This window comes from Antedon bifida, chromosome 10 (genome assembly GCF_963402885.1).
Source record: "Antedon bifida chromosome 10, ecAntBifi1.1, whole genome shotgun sequence".
NCBI lineage: Eukaryota > Metazoa > Echinodermata > Crinoidea > Comatulida > Antedonidae > Antedon > Antedon bifida.
Window position 1 is genome coordinate 12624325 of NC_136235.1, and position 22517 is coordinate 12646841.

Below are 22517 nucleotides of genomic sequence, written 5' to 3' on the forward strand. Positions count from 1 at the left end.
TCTATATGTTCGTGTTTGTCTGTGTTCCCTCCTGTAAGTGGTGAACCATGAGCTCACTGTTGGTTGGGAAATGAATAAATAAATAAATAAATACTTTGCGCTGCTAAGGTGGCAGCAGTGTGTCTAAATTGCTCCTGAATTTTCTTCTAAAATTTGCGTTGTTTTCTGATTTAAATTTCTTGATGTTGTACTGATTTTACTTTAATTGTACCTGTTGTCTGTTTTTCCTAGTCTGGTGAAGTTTGTGACTGTTTTTTCCTTCTGTAACTTTTGTTCAAATTTACTACACTGCCTAGGCCTAACTGTTTACCTGAATAAACTGAGGTTATATAGGGGAAAGTAGTCTGTTTGAGGCCTCCTGCTTTGGTTCCAGACAAGCCTAGACTGACCTGTTGTTCAAGTCTAGTCATGCTCAGCTGATTCTTTTGTTTTAGCTGAACTGAACTTTCTGCGAACTCTGGTTTTTCACTGCATACTGTATTATTGGCATTTCTTGCTCGGAGTGAATGGCTCAACTCATCTGACTTGCATTCATTATGAAGTCACTTGTACGTTACACGCTGAATGAAATCAAGAATATTGGCAAACAAGTAAACAGACCACAATCTCTTAGTCAACAAGTATGGCAGCGACTGAGTGACCTCGGTATTTGTAGAAAGACCGTACGAGGATGTAGAGCTGGCGTGAAAAAGCGACGACAAATAAAAGTCGTTACGACATCTCGCTTTTCTGACACAACTGATGTATGCTCTCAGAGGAAGTTGGAACTTTGCGTCATTAATTATAACAATCTTGTGCAAATAAAAGCGGAGAGTAAAAAGTATCTCGATGTTCACTGCTGGAACGCACAATCTATCGGTAATAAAACTCAAACAATTTATGACTACATTCTCGACAAAGATGTTGATGTTTTGACTATCACAGAGTCTTGGTTGTCTGAAGAAGACCCTGTTATTATTGGTGAATGTACGCCATTAGGGTACTCTTTCTTAAACTTTCCAAGACCTGGTGATAGACACGGCGGTATTGCAATCATCAGCAAATCAAGTCTGAAGCTAGGTATTTCACCTACAGGAATAGATACCGTCACTTTTGAACATGCTTCAATAACTGGCAACTCAAAGTTTGTTCGTTTTATTGCAGTCTATCGACCACCACCCTCAAAGAAAAATGGCTTTACACATAATCAATTTTTTGAAGAGTTTGACAGTTTCCTGGGTGTCGTATCTACACTCCCTGGCAAACCATTGATTATGGGTGATCTGAATGTTCATGTTAATGATCCTACAAAACAAGACGTGTCGCGATTTTTAACTTCTTTGGCAGAACACAACATGAAACAGTATGTTAACAGCCCAACGCATAAATGTGGAAATACGCTAGATCATGTTATTTGTCATCCAGAAGATGATCTTATTACATGCGAGTCATCCATTACTGTATCACCATGCAGATATGGATCTGATCATAACATGATAGAGTGTAGTATCAATAGGTTTAAACCATGTCCCGAAAGAAGAATTATCACCCGTAGATCGTTTAAAGATCTAGACATGGAATCTTTCATACCAGATCTCGATCGTGCGACGAAGTGTATTCTTCTGACAAATGATCCCAATTCTCAAGCTGAGTTATATAATAGTTCTATTCGCGAAGTACTTGATAGACATTGCCCGGAGAAATCACGGTCCCTGAAGCTGATCAGACAACCTAAATGGTATACTGATGATGTAAAAGACTCGCGTCGTGAGCGTAGACAACTTGAACGCAAGTGGAGAAAAACTCTCTCTGGTGAAGATCGTGAAATGTACCTTAAGCAAAATGTTAAAGTTACTAAACTTATCAAGGAATGTAAAACCAACTTTTTCCAAGAAACACTAAATGGTGCAAATGCTAAAACCATGTTTAATACTCTTAATAGTCTGTTAAATTCATCTGTCAGTAAACTTCCTGCAAGTTCCTCTAACCTTGTTCTGAGCAATCAATTTGCACAATATTTCACTGATAAGGTGTCTAACATTAGATCTGAACTTGATCAAATGTGCCATATAAATAATGATAAGAATGATAATGTATACAATGTCAGTCAAAACGAAATCTTAAATTCTGACAATAATATCCTTAGTGATAAATTAAGTAAGTGTGTAAATATGTTAGATACTTTTGTAAAACTGAACGAGGAAGATGTTAGGAAAATTATCACTAAACTTCCTAATAAAACAAGTCCACTGGATCATATGCCCACTTGGTTACTGAAACGCTGTATTGATACATTATTGCCGAGTATCACGTCCATTGTTAATAATTCTCTGAGAGCAGGGATATTTCCTATTATCCTTCGTCAAGCGATTATTACCCCTTTGATTAAGAAACCAACCTTAAATCCTGATGTTTTTAAAAATTACCGGCCTGTCTCCAACCTCCCAACGTTAGGTAAAATAATTGAATATCCCGCAGTCTCTAGTTTTAAAGAGCATCTCCAGAACAACGATCTTACTGAACCGTACCAGTCTGCATATAAATCATCTCATAGTACGGAAACTGCCCTTTTGCGGGTTAAGAATGATATGTTAAATGAACTTGACAAAGGTAAATCAATTATGTTGGTCCTACTAGATCTCTCCTCTGCATTCGACACCATAGACCATGACATCCTTGTAAATCGAATGCAGAGTGAATTTGGTATCTCCGGTACTGTATTAAACTGGTTTGCTAGTTACCATCATGAACGTGTAAATAGAGTCTGTGTTCTAGGTGAATACTCGCAGAATCATGTTTTGAGATATGGTGTACCTCAAGGGTCCATCGTAGGTCCATCTATCTTTACTATGTATGCGCAACCTATTGCAGATATCATTAGGCAATTTGAAGTAGCGTATCACATATATGCTGATGACATACAGCTTTACGTTAGCTTTGATTCAAAGTCGGAGGAGGATATCTCCGCCGCTAAGTTTAAACTTACCGAATGCATTACTGAAATACGTTCGTGGATGATGATCAACAAACTAAAGCTCAATGATTCAAAAACTGAGTTTTTCGTGATTTCATCTAATAGGCATGTTAAGGCTATACCCCAACTTGATTTGAAAATCGGTGAATCTATAATCACCCCATCCAGTAAGATTAAAAATCTTGGTATCATGCTTGATAACCAACTCTCTATGAAAAGTCATGTTAGTACATTGCGTAGTAGGGTAAACTTCCATCTTCGTAATTTGAGTAGGATTCGGTGTTTCATAGACCGCTCTACTTGTACACATGCAGTAAGATCTTTAATTCTTTCCCGACTGGACTATGGCAACTCTTTGCTCGGTGGATTGGCTGTTTCAGACGTCCGACGTTTGCAAACACTGCAAAATAGCGCTGCACGTCTTATTTTTCAAGCTAGCAAGCGCACCACTGCGTCTCCTCTCATTGGGGAGCTGCATTGGTTGCCTGTCCAGCAGAGAATTGAATTCAAGATCTTAGTGCATGTGTACAACTGTCTGTATGGCTCAGCACCTGGTTATTTACAGGACCTTATAAACAAACACCATTCTGGTCTGCATGGACTTCGATCTACCCAAGACCATACCCGTCTTGCCATCCCCAAGACCAAGAGGTCGTTTGGCGATAAGTGTTTTTCTGTCATCGGTCCTAGATTGTGGAATAACTTACCATCTTATATTCGTGAAGCCATAAATGTGCAATATTTCAAGAAAATGTTAAAAACCTATCTCTTTCCTAAATAATGTTTATGATATTACGGTAACTTTTTGTATAGGCCCTCATAGTTTTTATATATATATATTTTTGTATTTTCATTCTATTTTCTATTTTTTGTATTTTGTAAGTTTTGTTTAGTATATTGTATTTTCTATTGTACAGCGCTTTGGTCACTTGGAAAAGCGCTATATAAATCCAAAATTAAATAAAAAAAATAAAAAATAAATAAACAATGTTACAGCCAGCAATCAGCAGTTGGTGCTTTGACCTAACCAGATACAGTAGAACATGTATTAAAGGGGAAACCTTTAGGAACCAACAAAGTGTCTCCTTAATTGGGTTCTCTCTTGAATTGGTGTTTGCTAAAGTGTATATATTAGTTCTTTTTTGTTTCACAGGCAATGTATTCATATTAATAATAGTGTTCTTATATAGCACGTAAAGCTCTGTCTACACTATCAAACTATTATGACAAACAGAGCGTGATGTGCCTAAATATGGTAGTGATACATGACATCATGTCCATAAATGGGCACATCACATTTTGTTGTTAAATAAAGTTTGATAGTGGTGTAGATAGAGCTTAATACAATGTTTATAAGCGCCTTACATAGGGTGTTCCTTGAATAAGTAGGTGTTCTACTGTACTTGTAGACAGTAATGTGTTGTAATTACGTTTACTATTTACAATACACGGTTTACTCACTATTTGCTTTTGTCTAGCATTTCTGATAAGCGTGTTTTTTCCTCTCTCAGTTCTATTAGTTCTTTTTTCATATTTTTCTCTCCTTTCTGTAGCGTACCAATCTGTTGATCAACACGAGATCTTCGCTGCTTCTCATTATCTACTTGTCTTTCATATTCATTCAACTAAAAACAAGATAAGATTCATCTTTACAAAACAGAATTTTTATATTTTTTGACTTTAGACGTCCGACAGTTTTCAGTGCTATAAACAATGCGTTTTTCTTTTGTTTTAGGGTCAGTCCACTGTTTGACATACCCCTCCACTAAGCTACTCTACCTTTGCGTCATTTAGAGGAATTTTAGTCTTAATTTACTAGATGATCAGACAGTTGTTGAAGGACCATTTAATGACAGGTTGAGAAAAAAAGTTGAAGAAAAAGAGTTGAAAAAAAGCACCAGGTGCAAGATGTTTCTTAAGCTCTGTCTACACTATCAAACTAGTTTGACAAAAAAAGTGATATGACATAATCATGTCCATATATGGGCACATCACGTTATTTTTGTCACATACAGTTTGATAGTGTAGACAGAGCTTTATACCAGTAAAATAATTTAATTTATTTAATCATGTTTTTTATCAAACACTACACAATTATTGTTACTTTGTGACATCACTAATTATGGTGAGTATTAGTAACGGCCTACCCTTTGTTTTAAGTCTCTGTTTTGTTCCTCAATGGTGCGTTGCATCTGCGCTTGATGCTGTTGTAATTCTAGTTCCAGCATTGACTTGTCCTTCTCAGATTCGTGCCATTTTCGTTCAATACTGTTACGACTTGATCTCTCATCGTCCAACTGCCGTTTTAAGTCTAAAATAACAAAAATGTTATTATTATATATCCTATAAAAGCTGAACTTCATTTTTATTTTTACTACCATATATTTTGCATTTTTTGGATTCATGCTTTTGTAACGATGAGCAATGTAAAATCTAATTACCATTGTGTTCAGACTCCATTAATGCTTTCATTACAAAGATCAGCATAGTAAGATATGGCTTTCACTATTCATATCCTAATTCAGATGTACAAAACCATACCTCTGTAGGTCTGAAGAGGCTCTAAGATTTCAATCATGTCAATGTTAAGCCAAGGCTTAACATTGTATAGTCACAGTTAAGGCCTTCATTATGCTTACCTAAAGTGATGCTTACCTTTGAGTGAAATAAGGAGGCAAAGAGTTTTACTCGTATAGGCTGCCTCATATCATAGGGTTTATGTGCGAGTCATATGTTCGTTTGAAATTCTGCATTCATATAAACTCTTACCTGCAATGAGTTCATCTTTATCATTATCTGGACTTCTGTGCATACGATTCTTTTCAGCTCTAAGTGAGGCTACCTCTGCCTTATGCTCCAACACGGTTTGCTCATATTTCAACTGCTGTGTTTTCAGCTCATACTCCTTGTTAGCTTTGGACTAGAAGACAGAAACCAATATTTATGAGAAATGTATCCCTGTACCAATGTTATTATTTTTTTGGGCAATAACTGTTGCTTGGAATACTATAAGCAATCAATGTCAGGTAATAATTATCAGTTAATATTGAGGAGTGGTAGGTATGACATATTCACTGAACCAGGAAACTATTTAGTTTGTTCAGAATTTGAAAAAAAAATCAACATGGGAAGGGAATTGTAAATTAATTAATTGTAAATTAAGATAGTGATTATGCAATACGGAACTTTACGTTGATACGTTGTTGCGTCCTAGTGTGAACCATGCTTTAACAATGACTCAGACTGTTTTGCCTGGATGATCAAATGCCTCGCAGTTTAACAACAATCGTTTTATTTACTTTCCTACCTTTTCTAAAATAATTATGTTTTCTTGAAGTTTCTGCTGATCAGCTAATTGTCTGTTTTCTGTTTCTTTTGCTTTATTGATCTCTGATCTCAGAAAGGATATCAATTCTGAAAAAAAAAGAAAATTAAATTGATTCTAAAAAATCATCTTAATTTGACTTATTACATATTTATTACACTGTAGTGTGATAATATACAAATGGAGTTCCTTGATGCCGAGATAGACCAGTCACGGGGATAAACCCCCTATTTACAGCAGGTGAAGTGTCAAATGTGCAATAAATGTATATACATGTCGTAAAGAAAGCTATGGTGGTTAAAAAAAAAAATCTTCAAAACTGAACATTCATATAGCACTAGCTCTGTCTACACTATCAAACTAGTTTGTCAAAAGAAGTGTGATGGGCCCAAATATGGTAGTGATATGACATCATCATGTTCATATATGGGCACATCACATTTTTTTGTCGCATAAAGTTTGATAGTGTAGACAGAGCTTAATAACATGTTTCCAGAACACTAACCATCTTGTTCCTTTTTCGTCTCATTGGACTGCATCAGCATATTTTTCTCTACTTCCAGATGGCTTTGTAGCGTCATAATTTCCTTTTCAAACTTGTTCTTTGTTTCTGACGACATGCGATATTTATCCGTCAACTCATTATGCTCATGTATCAAGCGAGAATGGTCCTGGAAAAAAAAAACACGTCGACGTCATAAATTTTCTACGAGCTTGCAAAATGTGTTGGGAAATAATATACACAAGTGTTTCTAGACTCTCAGGCACAGATCACTATATATTTCAATATTAACAATGGCTGGTGGTATGCAGAATATAATATAATTTTTGTTTTATCGGGACAGAGTTATCCTACACTAGGAAGATACATTCGGCGATAAAAAGATAAACGTATGCTGTTCTTACATAAAACAAAAGAAACTAGAAAAATGTTCATTCAAGAACTACAGGCCTTTAGCCCTGGGTGATACAGTGGATTCCCTTGGGAAATATGTTGAATCCCTTCCCTTCACTCTATTGGTTTGCATAGTGTGTTGGGGGAGGAGGGAGGGGTAGCACACATCGAGTGAGTAATAAGAGCACACATACCTTTTGTAATTCAACAGTAATCTTTTTCTGTTTGCTGTTATTATCTGTTTCTGTCTGCAACTTTTTATTTGTGTTTTCGAGTTGTTTTTCTAACGAAGCTAGTTTTTCTGTAAAGTTATTATTACGCATATCACGCAAATCTGACTCAAGTTGGATCTTATATTGCGTCAGTTCCTGCATTCTTTGATCCATTTTTCGTCGGTTTTCAATTTCGTAATCAATTTTTCGTTGAAACTACAGAATAAACAGATTTGGTTAAGATAAGTGCCTATCTATGGTGTTAATGTCAAGATTTCATTCTTAACTAAACTACAAATACTTTAATAAACAGCTTATTTACAGCAGTACATATGCGCTATGTTTTAGGTATATACATACTCTTTGCACGCTAAATAGATAGTAAAATAAATACCATTGTGAATTACAAGCAACCTAAAGTATTACAAAAAGTGTCTAATAAAGAACTTATCAGGTTTATTATTAAGCAACTAAATTTCACATGAACAATACAAACAATAATAACACACAGTTAGTTACATCATTTAAAATAGATTGATGAAAAACCATAAATTGCATATCAATTCATATATCAAATTCATATACCAAATTCATTCAATTATTCAGGCAGTTATAATTCATTTAAAGATATATTATCCCCCAAAAACATAGAAAATGAAGATTAATTGAATCTGACTTTGACTTTTGTAGTAATAATAATAAAGTTAATCACTTTTGTAGAAATAAAAAACGAAAGAAAAAAAAAAATGTTTTCACTTATAAAATGACAAAATAAATGGTTAAATTCAACCAAAAACCCATTGGCTGGCAGCCAATTTGACTATTTTTTGCTTTAAATTACATTTTTTTCAGGTAAATACTTTTTTTTCGATTCAATTTTTGGTCAAAGTGAATAACTATTATGTGACATTAAAATGGCATATTCAACCAAAAATTTTTTTTTTCAGGGGGACAATATATCTTTAACACTTAAATTTATTCACATAGTTATTTGTAATCAAGTAGGACTTGAACAGTGATATGAACATGTGAGTGACTTCATACCTCTTTGGCATCATGCTTAAGTTGTACTGCTTGTTTCTCAAGATCCATATTAATGTCTTCTAACATCCGTTTTTGCTCAGCCTTTAAAAGAAAGCATTTTACAATAAAAACATAATTCTTTTTTCTTCTTTTATCATCTATGATATTTTTTCTTTTTCATAGAAGCCACCATAAAAAATGAAACTATACTTCTGTCAAATATAATAATAATATTGAACATTTATAAAGCGATCTTCACCGGAGTCATCATTACAACGCAACATAAAAGAATAACTAAATATATAGGTGAATTTTCAGGAGAGATTTGAATTGAAAAGGGGATGGTGTGTAACTGGTTCCAGATCTCTGGTGCCTGAGCAAAGAAGCCAATGTCCAGCATAGAAACTGAAAAGTGTATATGTCATGAATGTATAAACCTCTTAAAAGTTTTTTTTTCATTTTATTTTCTTCTTTTAAATAAAACGTAAGTATTTGACAAAAATAAAGTATTGAAAATAAATAATTAATTAATTAAAAATGCCAAAAAGAAGAGACAAGAGCCCTAGAAGTTATACATCAATTGGCGGGCAAGCCATGTACAATAAATGTGGGAAAAAAACAACATAAAGACAGAACCAGAAGTCATAGAAATATTAGCAAAACACATTGCCAATGACAGCCAAAGCATGGTGTCTGACACCGAATTTAAATTTAAGATTATTTGATTTGATCATTTTAAATACAGTTGTTTCAAGGTCCATCTTTTTAATTAAATGTCATGACACAGATCATGGTTGATGAAGTATAGTTTTCTGAGTAAATTATAGTAGGAAACTTTTGATTTGTGACCACTGATGACATGACCTAAGCATTGATGTGTCATTGGTCTTTGCCTGGAACTTAGAAACCTCCAAATCATCATTACACTCGGTCAAATATGATATTTACCTCGGACTGTAAATCTTTGAGTATTTTGTCATGCTTGACTAGTCCTGATCTGTACTTGTGTTCATACTCGCTGCGTGATTGCATCTCATGATCCACTTGGTCTTTTAACTCCTTTATTTTCTTTTTGTAGTCATATGAAACCTAACAGATACAAAGTTAAACATTATCAATTAGTACACTTGCCAGGTAAAAACATGTCTATTGTCTATCCTGAGGTATATTTTTTCCTCTACTAGAAGAAAGCAAAGTGGTATACTACTTGCTTTAGGCGATTTTTTCATCTCATCTGGACTTAACTCATTAACAGACACTCTAAATATCTGTATAATTATTATTTTTTAAACTGTGTATTAGGAACTCTTCAAAAACAGTTCAATGTTTAAAAAAATAAGTTCCCTAAATTATAACATGTATTAGTGAGAATCATTTAATGAAAATCTTAAAATTACATGACATGTTTCGAGAGTACTATTCTCATCATCAGAACTGTAATCAACGCCTGAAGTACTTATATACCTACTACACAGTTGTATTTAAATGAGGCAATAAGGCAATAATTAGCATAATAAAGAACATGTATATTAGATATTGTGTGAACAAACAATGCAGATGTCACTTGAAAATGTTTAAATAGTTTACAAAAAAATTGACTTACATCCGAGTTTGTAATTGGTGGGCGCTGTAGAAAATAAAATAAAAATACATTATAAAATATTGAAATAATACTGTATAATTTAAATTAATTAATTGATTAAGATGGTTTTGTATACAGAAAAATCAATGGTGTGTATACAAAAAATGATAAACAATTAAACAAACAATTTATGCAAGTATTATTGGAAATGATAATTAGACAAAACCCTCTAATGAAATTAAGATGAAACAAATAACAAAGATACTGCTTATTCAGTCAATAGGAGCAAATATTGATGAAGATGATGCAAGAAGTAAAATTATTTTTGAAGGGAGAAAAGATCAATGTTTTTAAACTGCAGAATATAAAATTAACAAACTTAAGCTCGGTCTACACTAAAAAACTTTATGTGACAAAAACATGTGATGTTCCCATATATAGACACAATGACATCATATCGCTACCATATTTGGGCACATCACACTTTCTTTGTCAAATGAGTTCGATAGTGAGACAGAGCTTTATGTGAACCTTCATAATGGGTTATAAAACACAAAATTTTTGATACTACACTATTGTTAATAATGTCATGATGTTACTTCCTCATCCATTATGTCATTGTCCCTTGACATCGGAATTGTTCAATGACAATCCAATTGTCCTTTCCAATACATTATAAGTATAACAGCAAATTCAGTATTTAAATATTCAATTTACCCTCCGAGATTAAATAAAAACTCTATTGACCATAGTACACAAATCTTGTGAAGCTAGTATTATTCAGACATACTGCATGATTCCTGCATTACAAACATATAAACTCTATTGTCTCATCATGGACCTATAAATAGGTCCATGGCCTCATTACGAATTAGTGGCTTTGTTCTGTGTCATGCCAGGAGTTGTGCCCAAAACTATGATTGGTAGGCAGGCATATTAACCATACTACCACTAACCTAAAGTGTTAGTAAATGTTTACAGTGAAATTTTCGAGCTCAACTATTTGTGTATTTTAGTTTGTAGAGGTTAGTAATATACCACCAAAAGAAATATCTATTAAAAGAACTCACGTCAACCTATGAAGGGCACAATAACAACAGCAACAACCATTGAAAGATTAGAAAACAGAAAAGGAAAAATAAAATATTTAAGGCAAGAATTAGCTATTTAAGACATTAAGTCTGAAATTTTTTAAATAATAATGAAACTAAATATTGGTATATGAAATTTTTTTATCAGAAACCAAAAGATCTATAATCTTAAAATATCTAGCAAACATAATATTAAGCTCTGTCTACACTATCAAATTAGTTTGACAAAAAAAGTGTGATATGTCCAAATATGATAGTGATATGCCTGAATATGGTAGTGCTATGCCCAAATATGGTAGTGATATGTGATTTTTTCACATAAAGTTTGTTATTGTAGATAGAGATTTAAACTGTATATTTAACTCTTGGACAAGCAAGTTTTAACTTACACTTACAGTGAGAGAGATATAGAATTAGTAGAATAATATATATGTTTGGTTAGTCTAGGTACAAATTTTAAAAAGCCCAAATATGGTAGTGATATGCTCAAATATAGTAGTGATATGATGACATCATCATGTCCATATATGGGCACATCACATTTTTTGTCACATAAAGTTTGATAGTGTAGACAGAGCTTAATGTAATAAAAACATGTACTTACTGTATCTTGTGAGGAAAACATTCTAATGAAAAAAAAAATATATACAAAATGACTTTTCAGTGTAATCAGGATATATTTTTATATAATTATTTCTATGCTAAATCCAATAGTTATATTTCATTGCTATTAAGCATCAAAATTATTATGCAGTTATATTTTGTTTACTGCAATAATGTACGATTTTAGCTAATTTAAATGTAGAAGTTTATGAGGCAGTCACGGAAATAAACCATGTGTTAAAGATCTTTAAAGAAATGCCTGGTTAAAGATTAAAGAAAGGTCGTAGAATAATTTTGAAATGGTAGATTAAATTTTAACTAACTTACTGATTTTGTTTATTGAAGGTAAATCCAACAAAGGGTAGATTATTTCCTGCAAACGCTTTTGGTAAGGAAAACGTTTCATCAGCTTTGTCGTCTGGTTCTATTTCATCGAAATTACTTGTGTCAGCATCGTGAGATAATTCTGGTACAACAGGGGGCACAGCTGAGACAAAAAAATAAATTAAACATTAAACTTGGGGTAGGAAAGAGAACGCATCATCAAAAGCTCTGTCTACACTACCAAACTAATTTGACAAATGTGCCGAAATATGGTAGTGATATGCTTAAATATGGTAGTGATATGATATCATCATGTCCATATATGGGCACAACACATTTTTTTGTCACATAAAGTTTGATAGTGTAGACAGAGCTTAAGATTATAAAAATGATTGTCAAGCAATTTATATTCCTCAAATAATAAACACTTACTATTCCTAATGTTGTCAAATGTCCACATTTCATTTTTAAAAAAAGACTGTTGTTTAATTTCACTAACTCCACGTTTACCTAATCTCGTCTCCCTAAAATAAAAAAATAAAAAATAGTTTATTAGGCATAATCATTTATTGATGTACAGTAGTTTATAAGGCTAAAATCCTTACAGGAATTCAATTTCTCTCAGTGCTAACTTAAGCACTATCTACACTATCAAACTAGTTTGACAAAAAAAGTGTGATGTGCCCTAATATGGTAAGTGATATTCCCAAATATGGCAATGATATGACATTATCATGTCCATAATATGGGCACATCACATTTTTTTGTCACATAAAGTTTGATAGTGTAGACAGAGCTTAAGGTCATTAAAGGTCATACTCACATGTCAGTGAGAAAGGCTCGGATGAGTTTTTGTGCTTTAAATGAAACTTCCGCATCATCTGGGAAGCTCAGGGAGTTTTTATGATCCATAATCTTTGCGTAGGTACCCACAAGTGAATCTGCATAGAATGGCGTGTCTCCTACAAATATACATATGTAATGCATACTTTAAACAGGACGAATAGAATGTGCGGCTTGAAAACATTAAACTAGGTAGAGACAATTATGGCTTGTAACCGCTTAACTTTACAAAGCATAAATATATCAATGAACTATGTAGATATCCCAGCCAAGAATGAAAAAAGAGAGACATCTGGCTTGTGACACAATAGGTGTTTAAAATAGAGAAAAGAAAGTTACACAAGACAGGCATAACCAGTTTGCCTTGCTATTTTTTTTTTGCCCAGACACTTTCTTGTGAGACAAATGAGGGGCAACATAAAGCCAACACTTATTCAGGTGACATACTTGTAAAGGAAACATGGGAACACTTTGTTAATCTTGACGATGTCCCATTAATATTTTTTTTAGGACACCTTTTTAGCCGTATCTTTTTAGGTTTCTTTACTATGGCATTATTACTTCAAACAAATTTTTAATTATATGCTTGAGGATAATAACACTCCTCGGGAAACTTACCAACTAACATCTCATAAAGGAAAACCCCAACTGACCACCAATCACATTCACGTCCATAATGGCCGTCACCTCCCTGAGATCGTAGAACTTCTGGTGAAATGTAATCTGGAGTACCTACAGCTGTATCTGATCTTACCATCCCTTCCTATTAAGAAAATAATGATTTGGTTAAAATACTATAATACACAACGACGGATCATTGGTCACGTTGCCGTTAACTCAGATGTTACACGTTTCAACTACATGCTTCTCCCTTTAGCTTGGTTTCACACTTGCACGCAATGCAAGCAAATTGACCAATCACAAGTGACAGTTGGAATAATCCATCGCTTTTGATTGGTCAAATCAGGTGAATAAAGGATGCAAATTTACTAGTAATTGCCAATACCTTATCCATAGCCATACAAGTACCAAAGTCAGCTAACTTCAGATGACCCTGTGCATCAAGCAGCATATTATCGGGTTTTACATCCCTGGAAATAACAATATTATTATTATTAATTATAGAAACTTTTAATTATTTAATCTTAGGCATTGGACCCATTTATATTAGGTGGGAAAATACTGTTCTTTTAAAGAACAGTCCTTTTTTTGCCAGCAGAAATTCGTGTACATTAAAAAAAAAGTCCTTAAAATGGTTTTAAAGATACCATTAAAACCAGTCTCGACCACCAAGAACTGTTGTGCACTGTAAAATACTGACAGTTATGCAAAACAAAAAGATCAAAATAAAAATGTAAAACAGATAACATGATCATAAAATGGGTGAAAATAAAGACAGTAGAAGCATTCACATAAAAAAGTTTATATTGAAAAGCATCATTGGAGATGGAAGTAAAGATTATCCAGCAACTGCTGTAAAAGGCTTAAACATTGGATCACAATGTAATCTCATTGGATTAGAGAAGGATTTAAATCAGGATTAAATCTTTTTCCCAGAGGAAAATTAACAAAATATCCATTTAAGTATACATATTTGGGAAATGATGCATTTAAAAAAAATAAATTTGGGTGATTTAAAAAAAATTATGAGCTAGTACTATACCAACGTCATACAATTTGGAGTAATTGTGAGATTAATGATCTCCTACTATTTGGTCAGATGGGTACAATCTGAATGGATTAGAAAAGGATCTGAATGGATTAGAAAAGGATTTAAATCAGGATTTTTCCAGAGGAAAAGTCACAAAATGTATTGGGAATGATGCATTTAAAAAAACACCATGGGGATGAGTTAGTACCTCACCAACGAACTATCATAAAATGTGGCGAAATTCTAAACAAAATGATCCTCTACTTATGGTCGGGTGGGTACAAGCTCAATTCCTGAGTGTGACATAGATTCGTGTAGGGGTTTAATCAATATTAAATTCAGATAACAAACAATTTTCTGAAGATATTCAAATAACATACACTTATTGAAAGTGAAACTATGAAGATTTCAAAGCAGCATATTTACAGGTATTCTTTTTCTTTTATTTCCCGTTGAATCATACAGTAGTTCCGATTAATGACAAATTCAATATAGTACAATTTGATTTTTAAAATATGATTTTTTGCTTATAGTTTGGCTTATTTTCAAATGAAACATTATGGGATAAATGCTGGCTGCATTCACCTTTCACACAACAGTAGACTAAAAGGGAAACACCCTTAAAATTTAAAAAGTCTCTTTCTAAGTGAATAATACTATCAAAGGGAAATCCTGAAATATATTGACTTAATATTAAAGCGTAGTTAAGGGAAATAAATCACTTAAGTGTGATTGGTGAATACAGCCACTGATGGAAAATATATTAAATTTAATTTTAATGACAAATTAAAACAAATCTGATTCTGAATAATATTGATAAAAAATGTGTTATTTTTAGTATATTGAAAAATAATAAAAGGTGATGCAAACTGCACCTGTGTATAAATCCCATGGAATGAATTGCGTCCAGCGCTAGAACAACCTCAGCGGTGTAGAACCGCGCCCACTTCTCCGGAACATCATAGTTACTCATAAGGTTTACTAAATCACCACCAGGCATGTAATCCATCACCATGTATAAGAACTTCTCATCTTGAAACGCAAAATGAAGCTGAAAAGAAAGAGAGTAATTATTTTATAGAAATTATTATGGGATTAACATTATTCTACTGTATTTTTACTACATTTTTTACTGCAGTAACATATGATTTTGGTCAATTTCAATGTATAAGTTTATGAGGCAGTCATGGCAATAAAAGAAAATGTAGTAGTTACTGTAGTAACTGCAGTAACATTATTTTGACATGGTCCCTGTTATTTTATATTAATTTTTTTATATAATTATTCATAAATCATTAAAATTCATGTCTTTCTTCGCATTTGTGGTTTTGTTTGTTTATTTTTGGATGGGAAAGACATGGTGGCGTCTAATTTAATTGTAATCTACTGAACATATTTTATATCATTAATATTATTAAATAATAATATTAATACTATTAAAAGAACACTTTCTTGTGAAACAAACAAGAACCAATAGACCTTTTAAAACTACAAGCAACTCCTATTCAGGGGCATTCTTGTCGGCAGTATTAAAAAAAAAACATAATTTGTACAAAATAATTAAGGAACTATTCATATTGACCTTTGACTTCTCGTAGGATTTATTAATACTTGTAAAACAAGGAAGGAAATTAAAGGAGAATCTCGACAAAGAATAACACTTAGTTAGGGGTTAAAGGTTACACATTAAATCATTACAATTTTTATCAAGAACCCATTCAATTATTTTTATAAATTCTAGTCTCTGATTAATAATTTTCAGCTCGGCTAAAGAATAAGGAAATAAGGAAGAGGGGTAATTACCAAATATGTGATATTTTATTCTCACTAAAACCTATTTTTTAATGTGAGCAATTATATCATTAATGTCATAACAGTGATATCAACCGTATGTTGGCATGTATTTTTAGATTATTTAATTAACCACCTTCCGATTCATTCTACCTTCCGATTCAATCTACATTAATCAAAGGTTAATCCATTCCTGATTATGTGAAGTGGAATTCTAAACCTATTAATTAATAATATGGGCCTGTTTCTGCTGCATAAAAATAACCGGTTAAAATCGGTGTGAATAAATTAACTCCATTTTCTTGGGAGCAGAAACAGGACACATTTGTGGTAACCGGTTAAAAGGCAGCGCAAAATAACCGGTTAAAAACACCCATTCAATTCGATGTTAGAACGTCATTTAACCGGTTATCGCTGGGCAACTTTTAGCTGCAACATAAAATAACGGTTATTTGATTGACAGCTGCTGACTACACGGAAGTAACGTTTGAATTAACCGCCAGGACCAATTGCATTTTGGGTAATTCTAACGATTTTTGTCAACGAACACCCACTGATTTAACCGGATATTTCGGAGCACAAACTGAGCAGAAACACGGTCTTGTTATTTTTAATCTATTTAAAAATAAACGGTTAATTTGCGTTATGCAGCAGAAACAGACCCTATCGAATTGAAATTTCCATTTTTCTTAAATACATTCCTAGATACTTATAGTATTAAAACCATAGACATTGAGACTGAAATTTACAACAATTTGGGTGTCACAATCTGCATGAAGGTGGAAATATGAACAAGCATTTAGTTTTAGGTCAGCCTAATTATTATTCATGAAATGGATAATATGTTTACTTTATAACAGGGTTCTCAAGTTCTACAGAATGTCCGTAATTACTATTAACTGTTTTTTTTAAACATGGCCGCACGCTGATAACAAATTTTTGGAGTAGGAAAATTTAACAGAAATGCATTAAAAAATATAACTCAATAAAACAGCATCAGATATACACAATAGGAAGGAAATAGTCACACTTTAGCTTTCAACAGTGTACTGTATGTCAGTAATTCAATAAATTGTGCATTGTTGAGTGAATTGTATGTTTTACAAAAGACCTATCCAAATGTCTTTTGAATGAACCTTACAATTTATTATATCTTGTACCATCTTCTTGTCTATTAATTTTACTACAGAATAAACCTTTTGCACGAATGACAGTCTGATATGGTTTCAATATTAAACACTGTGCAGTAGTTTTCAAACTAATGCATAGTGTAGTGGAGCTGTAGCTTGGTGGTTAACATGCTTGCCTTCCAATCCCATGGTCCGGGGTTCAATCCTGACCTACAGTAGTGCCAGGGTTGTAACTCTTTCAACTTCACTCCCTAAGCCTCAAATGAGACTTAGTTTATAATAAGCACGATAAATTATAAAATAGTTTTATCCATCCTGTAATTGGCAAGTTTGTGCTCGCTGTTGGATGCGTATGAAATAAATAAAAATAAAAATTTATAATTAAAATCTCCCATGGTTGGGATAGAGGTACTGTAAACATTTCTTCCTCAAATTAAAATTGTCCAACAAATAATCAGATTTTGTGATAGTAGTTAAAAACTGCACCACAATATCTAGTTTTTGTTTACAATACCATTAATAAAATTGCCATTTATTCATTCCATTATACTGTAGGTATTAAGCAGGAGCTAGTTTTCATAGCTAGACTATTAATGGGTCTAAAGTGATAAACATGCACTCTGTAACCATTTCTTATCAATTCTTACCATCTAAACAAATGGCAAATATTATGAATACCAGAGATTACCACACATGCTAGATTTGTTTGATATACACAGCTCCAAGAAAGCTGGCCTATCAAACATACATCTCTTGCAGTTGGAATTCTTTGCATGAGTTTATAATGAAGTAATGATGGATAGGTTAGCATTATAGACATACCTAGATGATGTCAATGAATCATAAGGTATGTATGTGTCTTTATGTCAACAAAAGCAAATGTATATGCAAGAAAATTAATACAGTTTTAGGTCCTGATTTTGCTTAGAAAAAATAACCAATTAATTTATTAATTCTCTTATTTATGTGTTTAAAATTATATTTCATCATAGTTGCACGACACGCTTTGGTATGCCATGCGTTGTTAAGCTTAGTTCTCACTAGGACGTTACGCAAGGACATAAGCGAGTTGACCAATGACAAGCGACAGTTCGATTAATCCATCACTTGTGATTGGTCAACTCACTTGCATTGCGTTGAGTCCTTGTGTTGCATCTCTAGTGGGAACCAAGCATTATGCATACTGTACAAGGATTATGCAGGTATAGTGAGAATGTGGTATTGTTAGTCATTCACTTAACATTCTCAAAACTATATTGTACCATTATGTATTCCACCAAAATAGTTTATTTCCGATTGTTTTATGTAGGCCTATGGGGTTGCAGACTAAGACGAGATTACCCATGTCAATAAATTACTCAAGAAACAGGAAAAATTTTCAACCGGTTAAATAACTGGTAAAAACACCAATCGATTTGGGGTTAGAAAGCTATTTAACAAGTTATCACTAGGTGCAACTTTTAGCTCCCAACGCAAAATAATGGTTATTTATTATCTGCATCTTGAATTGGATGATTGTGAGAATAAACCAAATGTAAGGTTTTTGTAAAAATGTGTAACACACTGTTAAGCTCTGTCTACACTATCAAACAAGTTTGACAAAAAAAGTGTGATGTGCCCAAATATGGTAGTGAAATTACATCATCATGTCATGCATTCGCCTACTGTAGCCACACTGATTGTTTTTCCATTTCAAACTCACCTGAACGATCCATTCACTGTTGGCGTGTGCCATTATATCACGTTCCTCCCAGAAAAATGCTGAATCAGACCGTTTTATCTGAAATTTTAAAAAATCAAAAAAAATTGTTACTTTATCGAAACTAGCTTAATGATTTCATAGACACAGGCCAAAAGGATATGATACAACTTCAAGAATCAATATTAACTTACCATTTCAAACTTGCTCAACATTTTCATAGCATAAACTTTCTTTGAACCTTTCTCTCGTACCTGTAAACAGATGTTAATAAATTAAATAACATTGAAACCTTCTTAAAACTTATATTAATTATTAATTACAAGTCTAATCTTTTTTTAATTTTATTACTAATTAGTGATAAATTAACCATTTTTCCTTCTTTGAAGAAATAATATTGTTTAATTGAAATAGTAATGATGTTAAGTGAAATGCTAATTTTGCATGAGTTTTGTTAACATCTAAAAAGATGAAATAAATATTTAGCACAACATTTTATGATACAAAAATAACACTTCAGATTATTGCTTCAGGCTAATCTTTCTATTCTAACTTTCATACTTTAAATAAAATCAAACCTCAGGAGAACATAGCAGATTGACTATGCATCCAAAATGTGCCCCTGGTGACAATTTGGTACCTGATGGTATACACAATGCCATGTCAACCACAGTGACACAATATGGGTTACATTGAATATTTGACCTATTTCCGATAGTTTTGAGGGAGGTTTGTCATTTAAAACAAGAATTTCTTACAAAAACGCTGCTCGACATTTTAAAATTAATCATTGTTCTTTCTTCAGATATATTTATGATTAATTATTAAAAAGATGTCCTTTAATCGCAAAAATACATACAAATCAAAGATAGTTCTTTAATTATGAGTCACATGCCCATTTCAAAATGGTCAATTTTGAACTTTAATGTGCTGTGTGTGTGTGTGACCTCAACCTGTAGGCATGCAACTGAATACCCTCTAGAGACAATGTGACTTCACGGCGGTACAAGTGAGAAAATTCTTCCCAGTCTGTTGATTCGCGTCAACCAATCAAAGGGCGAGAATCCAAAATCGTTCAACCGTAGTGAGCACTCATAGACTCTCTTTTCCCAGATGTTTTTTGGGTCCAGCAGCTGGGATCTATAAATTATAGTCGAGTTTACAAAGTCGCAAAACTGTCGGCCTTAGATACTGTAACTGCTGCTTGCTTTAGCTTCTGAATGAATGGTTCTCATGGGACATAGCTGGCTAAAGCAGCAGCGTGAAAAAGTATAAGTAAGTAGAAATCTGCTTACAACTTGAACTTCACCGAATGCTCCTCTGCCAATAACTTTAAGGAACTTGAAATCATTTTTTCCAATTCTCTTCTTTTGTACAACACAGACATCATTATTATCTGAAATAAATATACAGAAAATATAGATACAGAGGAACACCTAAAGCAACGTAAAGGACGTAAATGTGACGCAAGTGTGTTGACAAATGACAAGCAACAGTTCGAATAATCCATCGCTTGTGATTGGTCAACTCACTTACAGTACGTTGCGTCTACACACTTGCGTTGCGTCCTAGTGGGAACCAAGCTTTGGGAAAAACTGTTGTGTTAGACGAAGAAGGTGCAATATATGATTTAACACTGCGAACAACCAGTAATCAGGGGACACCCCTAAAGTAGTAAAGAGACACCTTTAGTCCTCAAGGTGTCCCTTTAAAATAAATACTGTTCCCTTAAATACTGTACAGTGTACTGTACTGTAATAGCCATTTATGCCACAAATGTGCATGATTTAAGTACCGATTGGGTAAAGGAGTTTAAAGTACCACTTGTAGCTACAACAAGATTTTGAACTGCACTTCAAATCTTTTCATCTCAAAATGACCTTAGCTCAAAATACAACTTCAGTCTCAATTGCATTAATTTATATTCTACTATCACCCAATTCAAATAATCTTAATGTAAAGTTTCTTTAAATGTATTTAACGGTATAGAGATTGACAAAAACAACTTTGAAGAAGACATTTTCTTATGCTGTTCTGTAGCCACCTTCAGACAGAAAAATATTTTACAGCACAAATAGTATTCTAAATATTCCCTATTCTTATTCCCACAAACTTACCTTATATGGAATAATTAGAATAAAGTAAAACCATATGTACTGTAACTAATCAAATGATTTATATATTATAACGCTTTGCTGATCATTGTAATTTTCCAAAAAAATTGCTTAATGAAAAATCAACTGTAAAATGAAATAACCATAAAGAAATGTTGATTATCCAATACTGTTATGATTTTAAAGAAAAATTATAAACTAATTATTAACAAAAATAAATTGTACTCTACAGTACCAACCATCTTAAAATAAATACAAATATAATACAATGATGGAAGGGTACAGTAACTACTGTACAGTATATCAACAAAAATCTATAATAAGCAGGGTTGCCTTAGGAAATACTGAAATGGCCTGGAATCCGATGACCCACTCCTTCTGGGTGTTTTAACAAATTTGTTTTTCTGCCTACTGTGATGTGTAAATTGACTACCAATGAATCCTCCCATAAAATAAAACATTTCTTTTAGATAAACCATAATAGTAGCTTTCGTTTCGGAACAGTATATGACGAAGACGTAATTTAACAGACCTTGATGAATGGAAGGTTTATTCCGTCAATATCGAACCGTCACGGTTATTTAAATTACCGTCTCGTTTATCTACCGTCCCAAAAAGAAAGCTCGCAAATGATAAATGACTACAGGAATCATCTTGTAATAAACTTTTAATAAAACAACAAAACTACTGTTGCTATCCAGATTGAAATTGACTTACATCTTGACAGGAATGTTTCAACATTCTTACTCCTTTTAACAGCTGGTATGTTACAGTCGTTCACCATAGCGGCTATACCATCCTATAAAGAAAGAGACAACAAACTCTGAATTTGGAATTGTTATTCTAGTGCAATAGGTTTTAGCCTGGCATTCTAATAGCTATACTTCATGCTGAAGCTGTCGTTTATCATTGATTTAATATCTTAAAGACTGATAGTTCAAAGGTCATGAATGTTTGGAGATTTAAACTCCTAAATGAGCAGCTTTAATAAAAAAATAAAAATAAAGATATGTCATTTTTCATGAAAAATGATTTAAAAAAAACAAGTAAATGATGATGATTATATAGCCCATTTTTCCAAATGGAAGATGTTCCCAATTTTCTGTATATAATTCTTTATGTTAAACCATTAATAATTACGTACTGTATGTGTGCGACGTTTCCACTAGTTTTCAACAAATCTTCATCTGGCAATGACTAGATGTTAGTGGATGTTACTGTAGGAGTATCTAGTCATTGCCAGATGAAGATTTGTTGAAAACGAGTTGAAACGCTGCACAT

The 22517-nt window shown here is 33.0% G+C and overlaps 1 protein-coding gene across 6 annotated transcripts in view; it reads right to left on the reverse strand.

Annotated features, from left to right (window-relative positions):
* Positions 1–22517, reverse strand: part of LOC144853661 (rho-associated protein kinase 2-like) — a 54018-nt gene that overhangs the window by 17922 nt on the left and 13579 nt on the right. For all 6 annotated transcript variants that reach the window (XM_078711416.1, XM_078711415.1, XM_078711413.1 and 3 more), the window contains exons 3-22: positions 21954–22035; positions 20418–20518; positions 19317–19376; positions 19126–19203; positions 15378–15553; positions 13858–13942; positions 13470–13614; positions 12832–12970; positions 12441–12532; positions 12012–12171; positions 11686–11707; positions 10012–10035; positions 9357–9497; positions 8430–8510; positions 7368–7601; positions 6784–6949; positions 6261–6367; positions 5723–5873; positions 5101–5264; positions 4415–4578 (exon numbers count right to left, since the gene is read on the reverse strand). In XM_078711416.1, coding sequence (XP_078567542.1) covers positions 4415–4578; positions 5101–5264; positions 5723–5873; positions 6261–6367; positions 6784–6949; positions 7368–7601; positions 8430–8510; positions 9357–9497; positions 10012–10035; positions 11686–11707; positions 12012–12171; positions 12441–12532; positions 12832–12970; positions 13470–13614; positions 13858–13942; positions 15378–15553; positions 19126–19203; positions 19317–19376; positions 20418–20518; positions 21954–22035 — 2372 coding nt within the window. The remainder of the gene's footprint in view (positions 1–4414; positions 4579–5100; positions 5265–5722; positions 5874–6260; positions 6368–6783; positions 6950–7367; positions 7602–8429; positions 8511–9356; positions 9498–10011; positions 10036–11685; positions 11708–12011; positions 12172–12440; positions 12533–12831; positions 12971–13469; positions 13615–13857; positions 13943–15377; positions 15554–19125; positions 19204–19316; positions 19377–20417; positions 20519–21953; positions 22036–22517) is intronic.